Source organism: Corylus avellana, chromosome ca2 (genome assembly GCF_901000735.1).
Source record: "Corylus avellana chromosome ca2, CavTom2PMs-1.0".
Classification (NCBI taxonomy): Eukaryota; Viridiplantae; Streptophyta; class Magnoliopsida; order Fagales; family Betulaceae; genus Corylus; species Corylus avellana.
In genome coordinates, this window is record NC_081542.1 from 42,886,852 (window position 1) to 42,900,156 (window position 13,305).

The 13,305-nt window shown below is 35.5% G+C and overlaps 2 protein-coding genes across 2 annotated transcripts; both read right to left on the reverse strand.

Annotated features, from left to right (window-relative positions):
- Positions 1 to 653: 653 nt before the first annotated feature.
- On the reverse strand, positions 654 to 4,878 carry LOC132171723 (probable 2-carboxy-D-arabinitol-1-phosphatase; the record flags this gene model as incomplete). The annotated part of the gene is given in 6 exon segments (XM_059583107.1): positions 654 to 733; positions 824 to 963; positions 1,203 to 1,302; positions 1,374 to 1,493; positions 2,014 to 2,165; positions 4,552 to 4,878. Coding segments are annotated over 6 exon segments (919 nt in total), but the record flags the coding sequence as incomplete, so codon positions are not given.
- A 5,785-nt stretch (positions 4,879 to 10,663) lies between these two features.
- LOC132172338 (F-box/kelch-repeat protein At3g23880-like) lies at positions 10,664 to 12,034 on the reverse strand. Its single transcript, XM_059583820.1, has one exon. The coding sequence runs from the start codon at positions 11,973 to 11,975 to the stop codon at positions 10,833 to 10,835; it is 1,143 nt and encodes a 380-aa protein (XP_059439803.1). The 5' UTR covers positions 11,976 to 12,034; the 3' UTR covers positions 10,664 to 10,832.
- Positions 12,035 to 13,305: the final 1,271 nt, after the last annotated feature.

Here is a 13,305-nt window from a genome sequence, read left to right on the forward strand (position 1 = left end):
ACAATACAAATAAGATGTTAGGTTACAATCAACTAACCAAGGAAAATGTATAGGGAAGGAAATTATCTAACCTATATAGAAAGCCTATATTATAACAGTCTTTATAATAGGCTACTGACATTATCTTTTCTTTTCTTTTTTGATTTGGCACCGGGTATCCGGAGCTTCGCTCCGACTAATCCCGGGGATGCACAAGCCCTAGACAAGGAGTTTTCCACAAGTATAACTCGATTAATTCAACGGGCGAACCCACAGTCCGATGGCCACAAGAAGCAATTTGCACTCAGTGGGTTTCGAACTTAAGACTTTGAGGAGCATACTCAAAGTCCTAGGCTGTCCAACCATTGAGCCAACCCCTTGGGCTTCTACTGACATTATCCAAAGACCAGCAGCATTATTGTTCATAGTTTTCATATAAATCATGATCATTTGGGGAAGGAATATACTGAATTTAATAGGGATTGACCATACTATATGAGGCACAGTTCATGAAGTTCTCATGTCATTTGTCAAACCTTCACACCTTTTATATGAATATCACAATTTTCAGATTCAAATAATCAAGAAACTTAGTAAACAATCAGATTTTATTTTGCAAGGATCACCAAAAATAACTTCCTGGGTGACTGCTTATATTTAATACCATTACATACCTCTCTGGCGGTAGCCCTACAGCTGTACAGATCAGTGCCCGCAAAATTGATTTGTGAGTGATGACCAGAAAATTCTCCCCCTGGAAAATGAGAAAGATATTTATAACGTAACTCTATTGAGTTGAAACCTGAAAATAGTAAAACAATGGTAGAGAAAGGGAAAAGCGTACTGGTGAGAGTAATATTTCCCGCCAAGCCTCTCTTGCCGTTGCCCATAGTTTTCGTATAGGGTAGACACCATTCACATAGAAATTAGCAGGATCTTCTCTCCATGTGGTATACTCCTTTGGATATCTCTCCTTAGCATCCACTGCCTCCAAATTCTGAATGTGATTTAGTCTTACGCAGAAAGAACTAAAGAGATAACATAAATCAAGGACCATTATAAATCTACAATTTAACTAAAGCAAGTTTCAAGCTAGCTAGAGATGACTAAATTCAATGTGTAAGATATAAAGTAAATCAATTTAATAATGTCACTGCGAATTAGATAAGTTGCATCAAATACAGCTCTGAAGTTTTAGAACTCTGTATAAAAAGGAGACAGACCATTTTTCATGCCTTCAAGAAAAAATAGATGGGCTTCCTTCAACGAATCAAGGAAAACAAGTGGCTCTTCCCTCCCTTGCCATATAACTTCAGCAGTGGACTGCATTAAACACTCAGAGATAAAATTGGTAAAGTACTAAAAATCAGCACACTAAATTGTGTTAGTCGAACCTTAGCACGAGATATTGGACTTGAAAAGCATTGATCAAAGTATATATTTGTCAAGGCTTTTCTGCACCTCTCTGCTTGCCTCACTCCAGTTTCTGTTAGGATTGATAAGTTTGAGCTTCCCTGAATGTAGATATAGCAACCAGGTTAGTCGCTAGATACTCTATAGAATGAAGTGTTTTTTTTTCTTTTCTTTTACAAGTGCTAATCCAAGTGTTGATTTTTACTACCACGTTATCCAGTTGTATGACAATTGTACATGAGTCTACTAAATAGCATTACTCTCAATAGAATGATAATAGACAAGGTGAAGAGTGGGACTTGAACTTTTGTTCAACCATAGAAGCCTTCAAGAAAAATGATTAACTAAGTTGGTAAAATGGCTCCTTAAATCCTAATACAGTGAAAGAGAATAGGACAATAAGCATTTGTATATAGTGAAAATCAATTTTAGAAGTTCAGGTACTTCTGTTTCTTGTCAACGAATGAAACTGAAGTACTTAGTTTTTTAATGTGCATAAATTCGATTTTTTTTTTTTTTTTTTTTTTTTTTTTTTTTTTTCATTCTAACATGATTATAGGATAATGCTGAAACATAACAGAAGATGGATAAAGATTTTGAAAAAGCAGAGGAGGAACACACCTGAACTTTACTCTCTTCATTCCAAGAGCTAAGGCCGTGCCTCACAAGAGTTACCTTCTTAGACGACGACAATGACTGATTGGAAAGTGATGTTGTTGCTCTTTCAAAATCATATGCACCACCAGTCATAGAACCATCATTTTGGAATTTCTCTGTCGTAAAATGCGTCATTGGAATCAACTCCATATTTTATCAAATATATGCAAGCACCTTGAGGATTTCTTAGAGCAACTGAACCCTTGATATACATTCTAGTTGATATATGTTCAGTTCATATATTAGATCACAAGATTATCTCATAAGAAAGATTTTCTATTGATCATTTGTAATTAACAGACACTGTGCAAAGTGGATTCAGGCATATCATTAGATTCATACCATCATAACTCTACAACTTTCGGAATCTAAAATAATGGAATCTCCAGAAACAATTCAACACCCCTATAGATAATGATTCAAACAATAATATCTATCCATTCTCCAAATTCCAAGGCAACACAACTAAAACAACAATACATTTAGCAGATGGACTGAATATGCTTTAAAGTATCTTGACAAAGGGGCAATATACTTGCTTAATGGCCTGGCATTATGCACCAAAGATCTATGAACATCCTACTTTCTATTTGTAACGCAGAGTAAAGTGACAACCACTACCTACAACCCAATTTTAAGTAAAATTGTACATTGACAGGGCATTCTCTCTCAGACAAACAGGCACCAAAAATTAGCTACAGCTGTTCACAATGGCCAGCAAAAGATCATTAAGTAAAATAAATACAACTATTTTCACTTTCAACTTCCTCAAAAAAAAATTAAAATAAAAAATAAAATCGGGACAATAACAAGTTTAGCACTTTTATCAGTTTCAAATTAGGAAGGAATTTCTTTCAACCTAACAGGCAGTTAATTTCCATCTCTATGGAGGACTCAAGCAGCCAATTTTTATGCAAAACTAATCTCAAAGAGCTCCTCTCAGTGAAGAATTTCATAGAGCTTCTTGCTATTTTTGACTGAAACCATTATTATTATAAAAAATAAAAAAATAAAAAAAAATAAAAGAATAAAAAATCAGAATTAAGACATTTTATTTACTTTCAAACAATTGAACTCTCTGGACCCATCAGGCCATCACTGTTCCGAATTTGCCCGAAAAATTTTGTTTTTTCACCCAGCTGAACCATCTTTTACAGCAACCTGCATTACCTATTACACTGAAAGCGTCTATGGTGCCTTAAAAGCTTAACAATCCTTATCAACTTTTACTTCATATAGTTCACAGACAAAATTTATGTCTGTAAAACAAGGTAGCCTTTCCGAAGTGAAATTTCAAATTTTCAAATATAAACCCCGAATAAATGTTATCATTAACAAACCAAAATACTTTTAGGCATTGGATTTTATGAAAATAGGGGAAGACTGAAAAAAACATTGATTATCAGGTTCTAATGTGCTATGTCATTTTTTTATGAAATCAAAGAGCTCAATTTTGAAAATTATGTCCACTGATCACATCAACCATACTTTAAGTACCAAAACCTCTTCAAGAGTAAATGCTATGAAGTAGCTAGAAAAAAATATCAATATATATATATAAAAGAAACACTAAACTTATGGGATGGCGAAAAGATAATTCCTCATGATAATTAAAATAAAGATAGTGTGAAGAACCACCATACAACTGCTTATTTAACCATAAAAATCTCTCACAATTGCTCCAAAAAAAATACGGGTTAAATGTAAGTACATCTTTGACAAGAATAAGCATAATATATTATCTCAGTGCATATATGCTGCCTTGAAACACAATTGGAACAGATATAGAAAGATGGGCCGTCAAGCCTTGTCAACGATTGTCCTATTCTTTAGATTCATTTCCTCCCTTGACAGAAACTAGGGTCTCCATGTAAGTAACCAACTGCATCGCGTTACTGTGCCCATGAATTTGGAGATCAGTCATTTGTTTGGTAGAGGGGTCATACAAGAACAGTTGTCCGTTATCAATTTTATTCCAGAACATGGTGTCATTCTTCCAAAATCCTAATGGTCGGTGAATTTTTGCAAAAGATGGTCCAATAGTAAAAAGCCTATTCCAGGAGTCCTTAACACCAACTTTAAGCAACAACCATATATCATATCGGATCTCCCTCCATTTTTCATCAACCGGCATGAAAGCAACCATGGCAATCGATTCATTCAACACGAAAAGCTCTTGCCCATTAACATTATCTGGAAGTGGTGTTTCTAGGAATACCTCATCGCTCATGTCAAATGACAAAACAAATAAGTTCGGGTCATCAACATATGCCAGCCAAGAACCCATCCCAGTGGTGTATGTCATCGGGCCAATTTCCGAAATAAAACACTGGGGTCCATCAACTTTTCTCCAAGAATCGGTGCTTAAGCTGTATACCTCTTTTTGGTATATGATTTCTTTAACGTCCTTCATAAAATAGTCGTTGAAATTGGGTTCATACATACTAACAAAGTTGATTATCTTGTAGCCATTAGTTTTAGCATCAAAACCAAATCCCATACCTTGAATACGGGTGCAATAGCCAGCGGGGGCGAACATGGGCAGGTTTGATTCGGGAACTACCTTTGTTTCTCTAGTTGTAGGGTTCCATATAACAACCTTCAATGTACGGTAAGCGTGGAGACAAACGAGACCATTGCAAGAACCCACCACAGAAATACTAAACTTCTCGCCAAAGTTCTCGCCGTTCCTAAAATACTGTGGAGGTAGAGGTTGTGTAAGGGGGTATATTTGGAGTCCTTCATAAGAAATCGTGGATACAACATAATCGTCCATTGTTTTGTTGCTCGTTTTAAGGAGAAGGTGGGTGTTGCTGTTGTTGTTGTTGTGTAGGAGGTGTTTTCTTACGAAGTTTTGGTGTGTGATGAGAGCGTACCAGGATTTGCAGACGCACTTGAATCGCAAGAGAGAGACGACCGGAAGCCATAGCAGAATCTGCGTCACCAAGTCTTCAGGCAATTCGTTGGCCATCATCATCATCATATGTGCGTTGCTTGGTTAATTAGGGAAAGCAGAGATGATTCGCAGCCTCAGGGTTTTCAGTTTCGACAAAGAGGGACACGAAAGGTCAAAAAGAGAGATTGAAGTTCAACATTTGCCCATTTGGGCTTGGGCTTGAACAATAAGCTTTGAGTTAGCAGTTCAAAATTCGCTGGAATCAGGCCCAGCCCAGCCCAGTGTGCAGCTTCCTAATCGTATTCAAACTTGATAGAAATTAATTTCCAATATCTCTATAGACTATGGAGGACTGAAGCAGCAAATTTTTATTCAAAACTAATCTCAAAGAGCTCCTCTCAGTGAAGAATTTCAGAGAGCTTCTTGCTATGGAGGACTCAAGCAGCCATCAGGCCATTACTGTTCCGAATTTGCCCAAAAAAAAAAAAAAAAAAAAAAAAATTGAAAATAAACAGGGAAAAGAGTTACAAACTTACCAGTCGTTAGGGGCATGTCCGGGCTAGAATTCGAGCACTGAGATCTGGGTGTTGCGGAAGAACGAGCTTGGAGCTTAATGGGTGTTTTAGAATCATAAATGGAGGTTGAAGATGAAGATGAAGATGAACATACAAAGTTGGTCAACGTTAGAACTCCACAAAACATCTTCTCTGAGACTGAGAGTTTGGTTCAACTGGGTTGTCTCTTGCTGATTCCTATTATGCGGTTGGTTGACTCTGCATTAACAAAGATTTGCATCATGAGGAATCTTGATGGTTGATCAGTGGGGACATTGTTAACCGATTAGGTGGTGGGGATTGATCGGCTCAGAACATGGCGGTATGTTTGGGTGGTTATCCTTTGTCCTCGCATTTATCATCGTGGATATGCTTATGTACGAAATAGAAGATTCCATTTTTTTTCTTTTTTCCTGAAAAAACAAATCAACAATTCTCGACCTTTCCCCAGTGCCATTCAGGTTTTTTTTTCTTGATCTTCTCCAATACTCGGAAAAGGGTAGGTTACAATGGGATCCTTGACACTAAGTAATGTAATATTAATCTGGACCATAAATTTTTTTTTTTTTTTTTTTACATGTCCGCATAAAAGAGGGACGAAAATTCGAACTAATGACCTCCACTTTATGTGACGTGATCCTGATTGAGCTACCTCTTGAGGACATTTTGACAATAAATTATATACATGTTAAAAAAAAAAATGTATAACAAGCACAATTGCAAAAGGTCTATAGCTCTATTGGGAAAAAACATTGTTTATATTATTATATATGTTTTTTATATAAATTTTTGGTAAAATTCACCCTTGAAAATTAGCTTATAAGAAGAAGGTATCAAAAAGCTTATATACTATACACATAGGATCATAACGTAAACATACCACCACGACCAGGCTTCCGTGGCCAACATCCAACACTGACCCAATGGTATCCATTTTCTTTGTTGGTAGTTCTACTCACCTATTAATATTTTTAGGTGTGAAAATGAGGTTAGCAGTTATTGGATAAAACCGCTAACTATAACTGCCTAAGCAGTTAATAAAATTCACTAACCATCTCCGTTAACCGCCTATGCAGTTAACCGGCAGTTAGCTGTTAATACTTTATTAACTGCTAATTACTTTTTAAAGAAGAAATTTTTTTTAAAAAAATTAAAAAGTTAATTTTTTTTTTTTAAAAAAAAAATGACTTCGTTTTTATGGTAATATGACATACAGCATAATTTCTAAATTTTCATATATATTTAAACACAAAAACAATGTCATTTCATGCATTTTTATATATATAAATATAATATATATAAAGGCAGTTAGCGGTTAGTGCGGTTAACGAACGATTATTAATTGTCCGTCTTTTCACCTTTAATTATTTTTATCTAGCCATAAGTCACCCATTCCATGATTTGAACCAGTAATATGGTGGTTAACTCTGATACCAAATAATATAAACTTTGAGTATAACTCACTCTTGAAAATTGGTTTGTAAAGCGAGGATGCCCAAGAGCTTATATACACATGATTAAGCTTATATTTAAGCCATGTGGAACACTTAAGATCATAATAGTTTTTCAAAGGTGTCCATCGTGTATTCATTCAAAATTTGGCTTAGGTGCGATGAAAAAATTGTGGTATAAATTTAGTTGATTGAAACCGCATAAACTTTTTCAAGGTTTCTTCTAAAGTTCCCACGTCAATTAGTTGACTAAGTTTCGGACACCGCCCAAGTTCGTGCATTGTTTATCACTATAGGACCTTAGGTGAATTGTTTGGGATCATTTAGGAATAGGTTAATGGGAGATGATTAGAATGTGCGACTGGTCTATATAAGCTAGAAAGCAGCAATGAGTTTCAATATTAAAAGGCAAAAGGTTTCAAGTCATGGAGGCTGGAACATTTTCTTTTTGGTTGGTGAACGTCTAATTTCCATTACAACTTACAAGCTTGCCAAAGATTATTTAGATATTAGAGATATGAATCTAGCATTGTGAAAATTGTCTTATTGTTGCATAAGATACCTTTTTCTTTTTTGGATTTGTGTCAAATCTGATGTTAATTTTCTGAATTTGAGATTTGCACGTGTCACGACCCAAGTTTAATAATAATGTTTTGAATGTTTATTTTTTGAAGGTGCTTTTATTTTTTTACTAGATAGTTTTACTAAGATATCTTGTGCTGTTTGTTTGGACGTGATGATTATGGAGCCTCATTCTTGCCATTCTAGATGTACATGCATGCCAGTTTCCGAAATCCCAGAGTTGTCAGCTTGTTTGTCATTGGTGATGGGCTAAGAAAGCTTTTGCTGGGGATTTAATGAGTTTGAGAAGAAGATATAGTGAAAAGGATGGCATGCCATTGTTGAGCGCTTTGTCAACTTATGTAATATTTCAAATACAGTTCTATACATCTTTTATCTTCACTCTTGTTGCCAGCCTTTGTTACCCAGAAAAATCTTTGGGAGGGAGAGAAATCATATAAGCCAGAAAATCTGCTGGGAAGTTAGAATAAAGGTTATGTCCAAGGGCAGGTTTAAGAGAAGCAAGGAAAATGAAGACTTACTCAGTAGTTGGAGACAAGTGAATATGGATCCTCTGTTGAGAAATGCACACAAGAGTTTTTGCTCTTAAGTTGGATCCTCTGTTGGATAATATATATATATTTTTTCTTTAAATCCACCATTGGATTTGTAGGACTCATATCCAATGATGAAAGCAAAGGAGCATGTCTACATTTTAGCATAAATAGTGAATGCCACACTTTTTCTGTGAGTAGCCTCAAAGCTCAAGTAAGAGAATTCATGTGTCGAGCAGTAATGAGAGTAGCATGGAAGGAGAATTGTCTCAGCAATTAAAACAAAAACTAATTATATAGAGAATTTGAGTTTGAACCAACATGAAAGAAACTTTGTACTACAAGGAACAAGAGTAGAGGCAGTAGAACTCATGCTCTGGTAACCATTCAAGTTGATGATGAAAGGAAATAAACAATTAGTAGTTATCAACTTAAATCAATAGCAGATATTCTTCACATCACTGCCATTACTCATAACCAATCTGTCCAATCAATAAAACCCAATTATCTATAGGTTCTACCTGTATGAAACAGTACAGCTTTAAAGCTAGTAGTCAACTACAGAGTCAATAGGAACCCTTCAGACAATAAATAATCATATCTACTGCATCTAAAATCCCCTGAAATTGTCTTATCATTCTCATTTGACCATATAAACATTTTCAGCGCACCTTAATACATACAAAAACAAAAATTCCAGCAACAAATTAGCTAGGTTTAGTACTTAAACTACATTGACATGGGTGTAGTTACAAATGTGGTGCCTGTTATTAGTAGCAATCAATCACCAGATAACAATAAAATCACATCATTCATGCATCCTAAATGTTTAAGAGCCTATCCACATTAGAAATAAGGTTTGCTATGAAGCCACAACATATATGATATAGCACACACAACTCTTTAGAGGTCGGGAAAAGAATTTAACAGCATACACAAAAGGTGTGGATGTCTCAATTCAACGGTAAAATTCCAATGGCAACCAACACTTGCAAATTAGATAAGCCAATTCATCTTAGAGCCGGGAAAACCCAGCTTAATTCCATCCTTAACAAAACCTCATTTCAAAACTAGAGAAGCGCAACATCAACTAGACATGCCAATATCTACATACTAATCTAAAATCTATAGCAGATATCACAAACACTATATGAGAAGGAATTTTGCATATGATCAAGGTTAGAAAACTAGTCAACAAAGGAAAAAATGAAAAGAACGCAATAGAATTTTGTCTACACAACTGCTTGCAAGAAATATGAAGGTTTCTTTGACGTGTGTTCATGCATGCGTGTAAAGATAATACATGAATAAAGCTCTCAGAAAAGAAACTAATAATAGGAAGGTAGAGTAGCGAAGGCTTTATACACATGTAATAATAAGAACAATAACAGAGTTGTCCCATGTAAGAGCTATGCTAGATATCTTAATGATATGTGGAAGAAACGTTTTCCAGGAAGCCATTCCAGGTTTGAACCTAACAGAAATTTGCTTTAGTGAACTATTCTTGTTTTTATTTTACTTTTTCACACATTTTTGTTGATAAATCTTGCATCCTAGTGTTTCTCTTTGCTAAAATGCCGCTGCTGTTGGGGTTTTAAATTCCAGAAGACAATATGAAGTGCTTTCATATCCATTTGGCCTAGACAAAATTATATAACTAAAATCTTGCATCACACGCATTGCTTGTCCTGGCATCACCCATGGTCACAGTTATGTAATTGGTTTAGTTCCTCTTGGTAAACATTTATCTTATGGGAAAATGGTGCAACAGAGTTGTTCTACGTAAGAGCTTCTCCGAACATCTGCCCGAACAAGTTTGGATAAAGTCTCATATAGAAGCAATTTTTTTGCACATGATTTAAATTGGAAAAATTCTACCATAACTGTTTTCTGGTACTAAAATTCATCAACTTTTTGATACAATTGCTGAATTGTTTATACTTTATATGTGCACTTAGGCACTGAAAAACTTCGAACATTATGACATCCCATTTACTCATTCCTTAGTGACCCCTCAAAATCCACCTAAGTCCTAAAGTAATAAACAATATTTAAACCTGGGGGGTTTCTGAAACTTAGCCAACTGACCTGAAAAAGTTTGTATTTTAAACCAGGTGAACCACCTTTTACAGCAACCTGCATTACCTATTACACTTAAAATGTCTATAGTGACTTAAAAGATTAACAGTCCTTATCAACTTTTACTTCATATAGTTCACAGACAAAATTTATGTTTGTTAAACAAGGTGGTTAGAAGCATTTTTGTAGTGAATTTTCAAATTTTCAATATAAAACAACAAATAAACGTAATAATTAATAAACCAAAATACTTTTAGGCATTGGATTTTAAGAAAATAGGGAAGACTAAAAAACATTGACCTACAGGCGAAAAATGATGTGTCATTTCTTGTGAAATCTGACCTCTAATTAAAGAGCTCAATCTTCAAAATTACTTCCACTGACCATACCTAGGTACCAAAACCTCTTCAAGAGTAAAGTCCTATGAAGTAACAAGATAATTCCTCATGATAAGTAAAATAAAGATCATGTGAAGAACCCTTGTACAACTGCTTATTTAACCATAAAAATCTCTCACAATTGCTCCAAAAAAAATATGGGTTAAATGTAAGTGTATAAATATTTGAGAAAGACATCTTTGACAAGAATAAGCATAATATATTATCTCAGCGCATATATGCTGCCTTGAAACACAATTGGAACAGATATAGAAAGATGGGCCGTCAAGCCTTGTCAACGATATATTGTCCTATTCTTTAGATTCATTTCCTCCCTTGACAGAAATTAGGGTCTCCATGTAAGTAACCAACTGCATCGAGTTACTGTGCCCATGAATTTGGAGACCAGTCATTTGTTTGGTAGAGAGGTCATACAAGAACAGTTGTCCGTTATCAATTTTATTCCAGAACATGGTGTCATTCTTCCAAAATCCTAATGGTTGGTGAATTTTTGCAAAAGATGGTCTAATAGTAAAAAGCCTATTCCAGGAGTCCTTAACACCAACTTTAAGCAACAACCATATATCATATCGGATCTCCCTCCATTTTTCATCAACCGGCATGAAAGCAACCATGGCAATCGATTCATTCAACACGAAAAGCTCTTGCCCATTAACATTATCTGGAAGTGGTGTTTCTAGGAATACCTCATCGCTCATGTCAAATGACAAAACAAATAACTTCGGGTCTTCAACATATGCCAGCCAAGAACCCATCCCGGTGGTGTACGTCATCGAGCTAAAGTCCGGAATAAAACACTGGGGTCCATCAACTTTTCTCCAAGAATCGGTGCTTAAGCTGTATACCTCTTTTTGGTATATGATTTCTTTAACGTCTTTAATAAAATAGTCGTCGAAATTGGGTTCATACATACTAACAAAGCTGATTATCTTGTAGTCATTAGTTTTGGCATCAAAACCAAATCCCATACCTTGAATACGGGTGCAATAGCCAGCGGGAGCGAAGATGGGCAGGTTTGATTCGGGGACAACCTTTGTTTCTCTAGTTGTAGGATTCCATATAACAACATTCAATGTATCGTAAGCGTGGAGACAAACGAGACCATTGCAAGAACCCACCACAGAAATACAAAACTTCTCGCCGTTCCCAAAAAACGGAGGAGGTAGAGGTTGTGTAAGGGATATTTGGAGTTCTTCATAAGAAATCGTGGATACAAAATAATCTTCCATTGTTTCGTTGAACGTTTTAAGGAGAAGGTGGGTGTTGCTGTTCTTGTTGTGTAGGAGGTGTTTTCTTAAGAAGTTTTGGTGTGTGATGAGAGCGTACCAGGATTTGCAGACGCACTTGAATCGCAAGAGAGAGACGACCGGAAGCCATAGCAGAATCTGCGTTACCAAGTCTTCAGGCAATTCGTTGGCCATCATCATCATCATATGTGCGTTGCTTGATTAATTAGGGAAAGCAGAGATGATTCGCAGCCGCAGGGTTTTCAGTTTCGACAAAGAGGGACACGAAATGTAGAAGAGAGAGATTGAAGTTCAACATTTGCCCATTTGGGCTTGGGCTTGAGCAATAAGCTTTGAGTTAGCAGTTCTAAATTCGCCGGAATCAGGCCCAGCCCAGTGTGCAACTTCCTAATCGTATTCAAACTTCATAGAAATTAATTTCCAAATATCTCTATAGACTATGGAGGACTCGAGCAGACAATTTTTATGCAAAACTAATCTCAAAGAGCTCCTCTCAGTGAAGAATTTCAGAGAGCTTCTTGCTATTTTTGACACAAATTATTATTATTATTATTAAAAAAATAAAAAATAAAAAATAAAAAAAAGAGACAAAAATAGAATTAAGACATGTTATTTACTTTCAAACAATTGAACCCTCTGGACCCATCTGGAGATCATTGTTCCGAATTTGTTCAAAAATAAACAGGGAAAAGAGTTACAAAATTACCGGTCGTTAGGGGCATGTCCGGGCTGGAATTCGAGCATTGATGGGTGTTTTAGGGTCTAGGTGTTGCGGAAGAAGGAGCTTGGAGCTTAATGGGTGTTTTAAGGTTTGTTTGGGATTGCAGTTTCAATAAGTGCGATTTTAAAAATTGCATTTTTGAAATCGCTTATTTTTTAAATCACAACGACGTTTGGTAAAACATGTTAAAAAATACTTTTTTTTTTTTTTATCAAATATTTATTATGCGAAATAGTGATTTTTGTTTAAATTCACGCTTCTTAAAATAAGCACCCCTAGTCTGCTTATAGAAATCGTTGATTTTTTTCCTATTTTAAATTAAATACTTTTTAAATCGCAATGTCAAACGCCTTACGTTTTGCGATATCTTCTAAAAACCCAGATTATTCTTACAAAATTGCAATCTCAAACGCGCCCTTAGAATCATACATGGAGGTTGAACATGATCAGGAAGCTGCACACTAGGCTGGGCCTGAGTCTAGCGAATTTTGAACTGCTAACTCAAACTTATTGTTCAAGCCCAAGCCCAAATGGGCAAATGTTCAACTTCAATATTTTACATTTTGTTTCCTGAGAGTAACTTTGTGGGGATGTTACACAAAACTTATTTTTTTTTGACTTTTAGAATTACTTTAAATAACCTGTGAAAGTGATTCCTTTGTTGTTCCCTGAAGCAAGGGAATACAAGTTGTACCCTATATCGTTTTTATTGCCAACAAAAATGGTAGTGTTTTTTTCTTGGGTTAAATACTAAATTAGTCCCTAGGGTTTCACAACTTTATTTTTTTCCCCCTG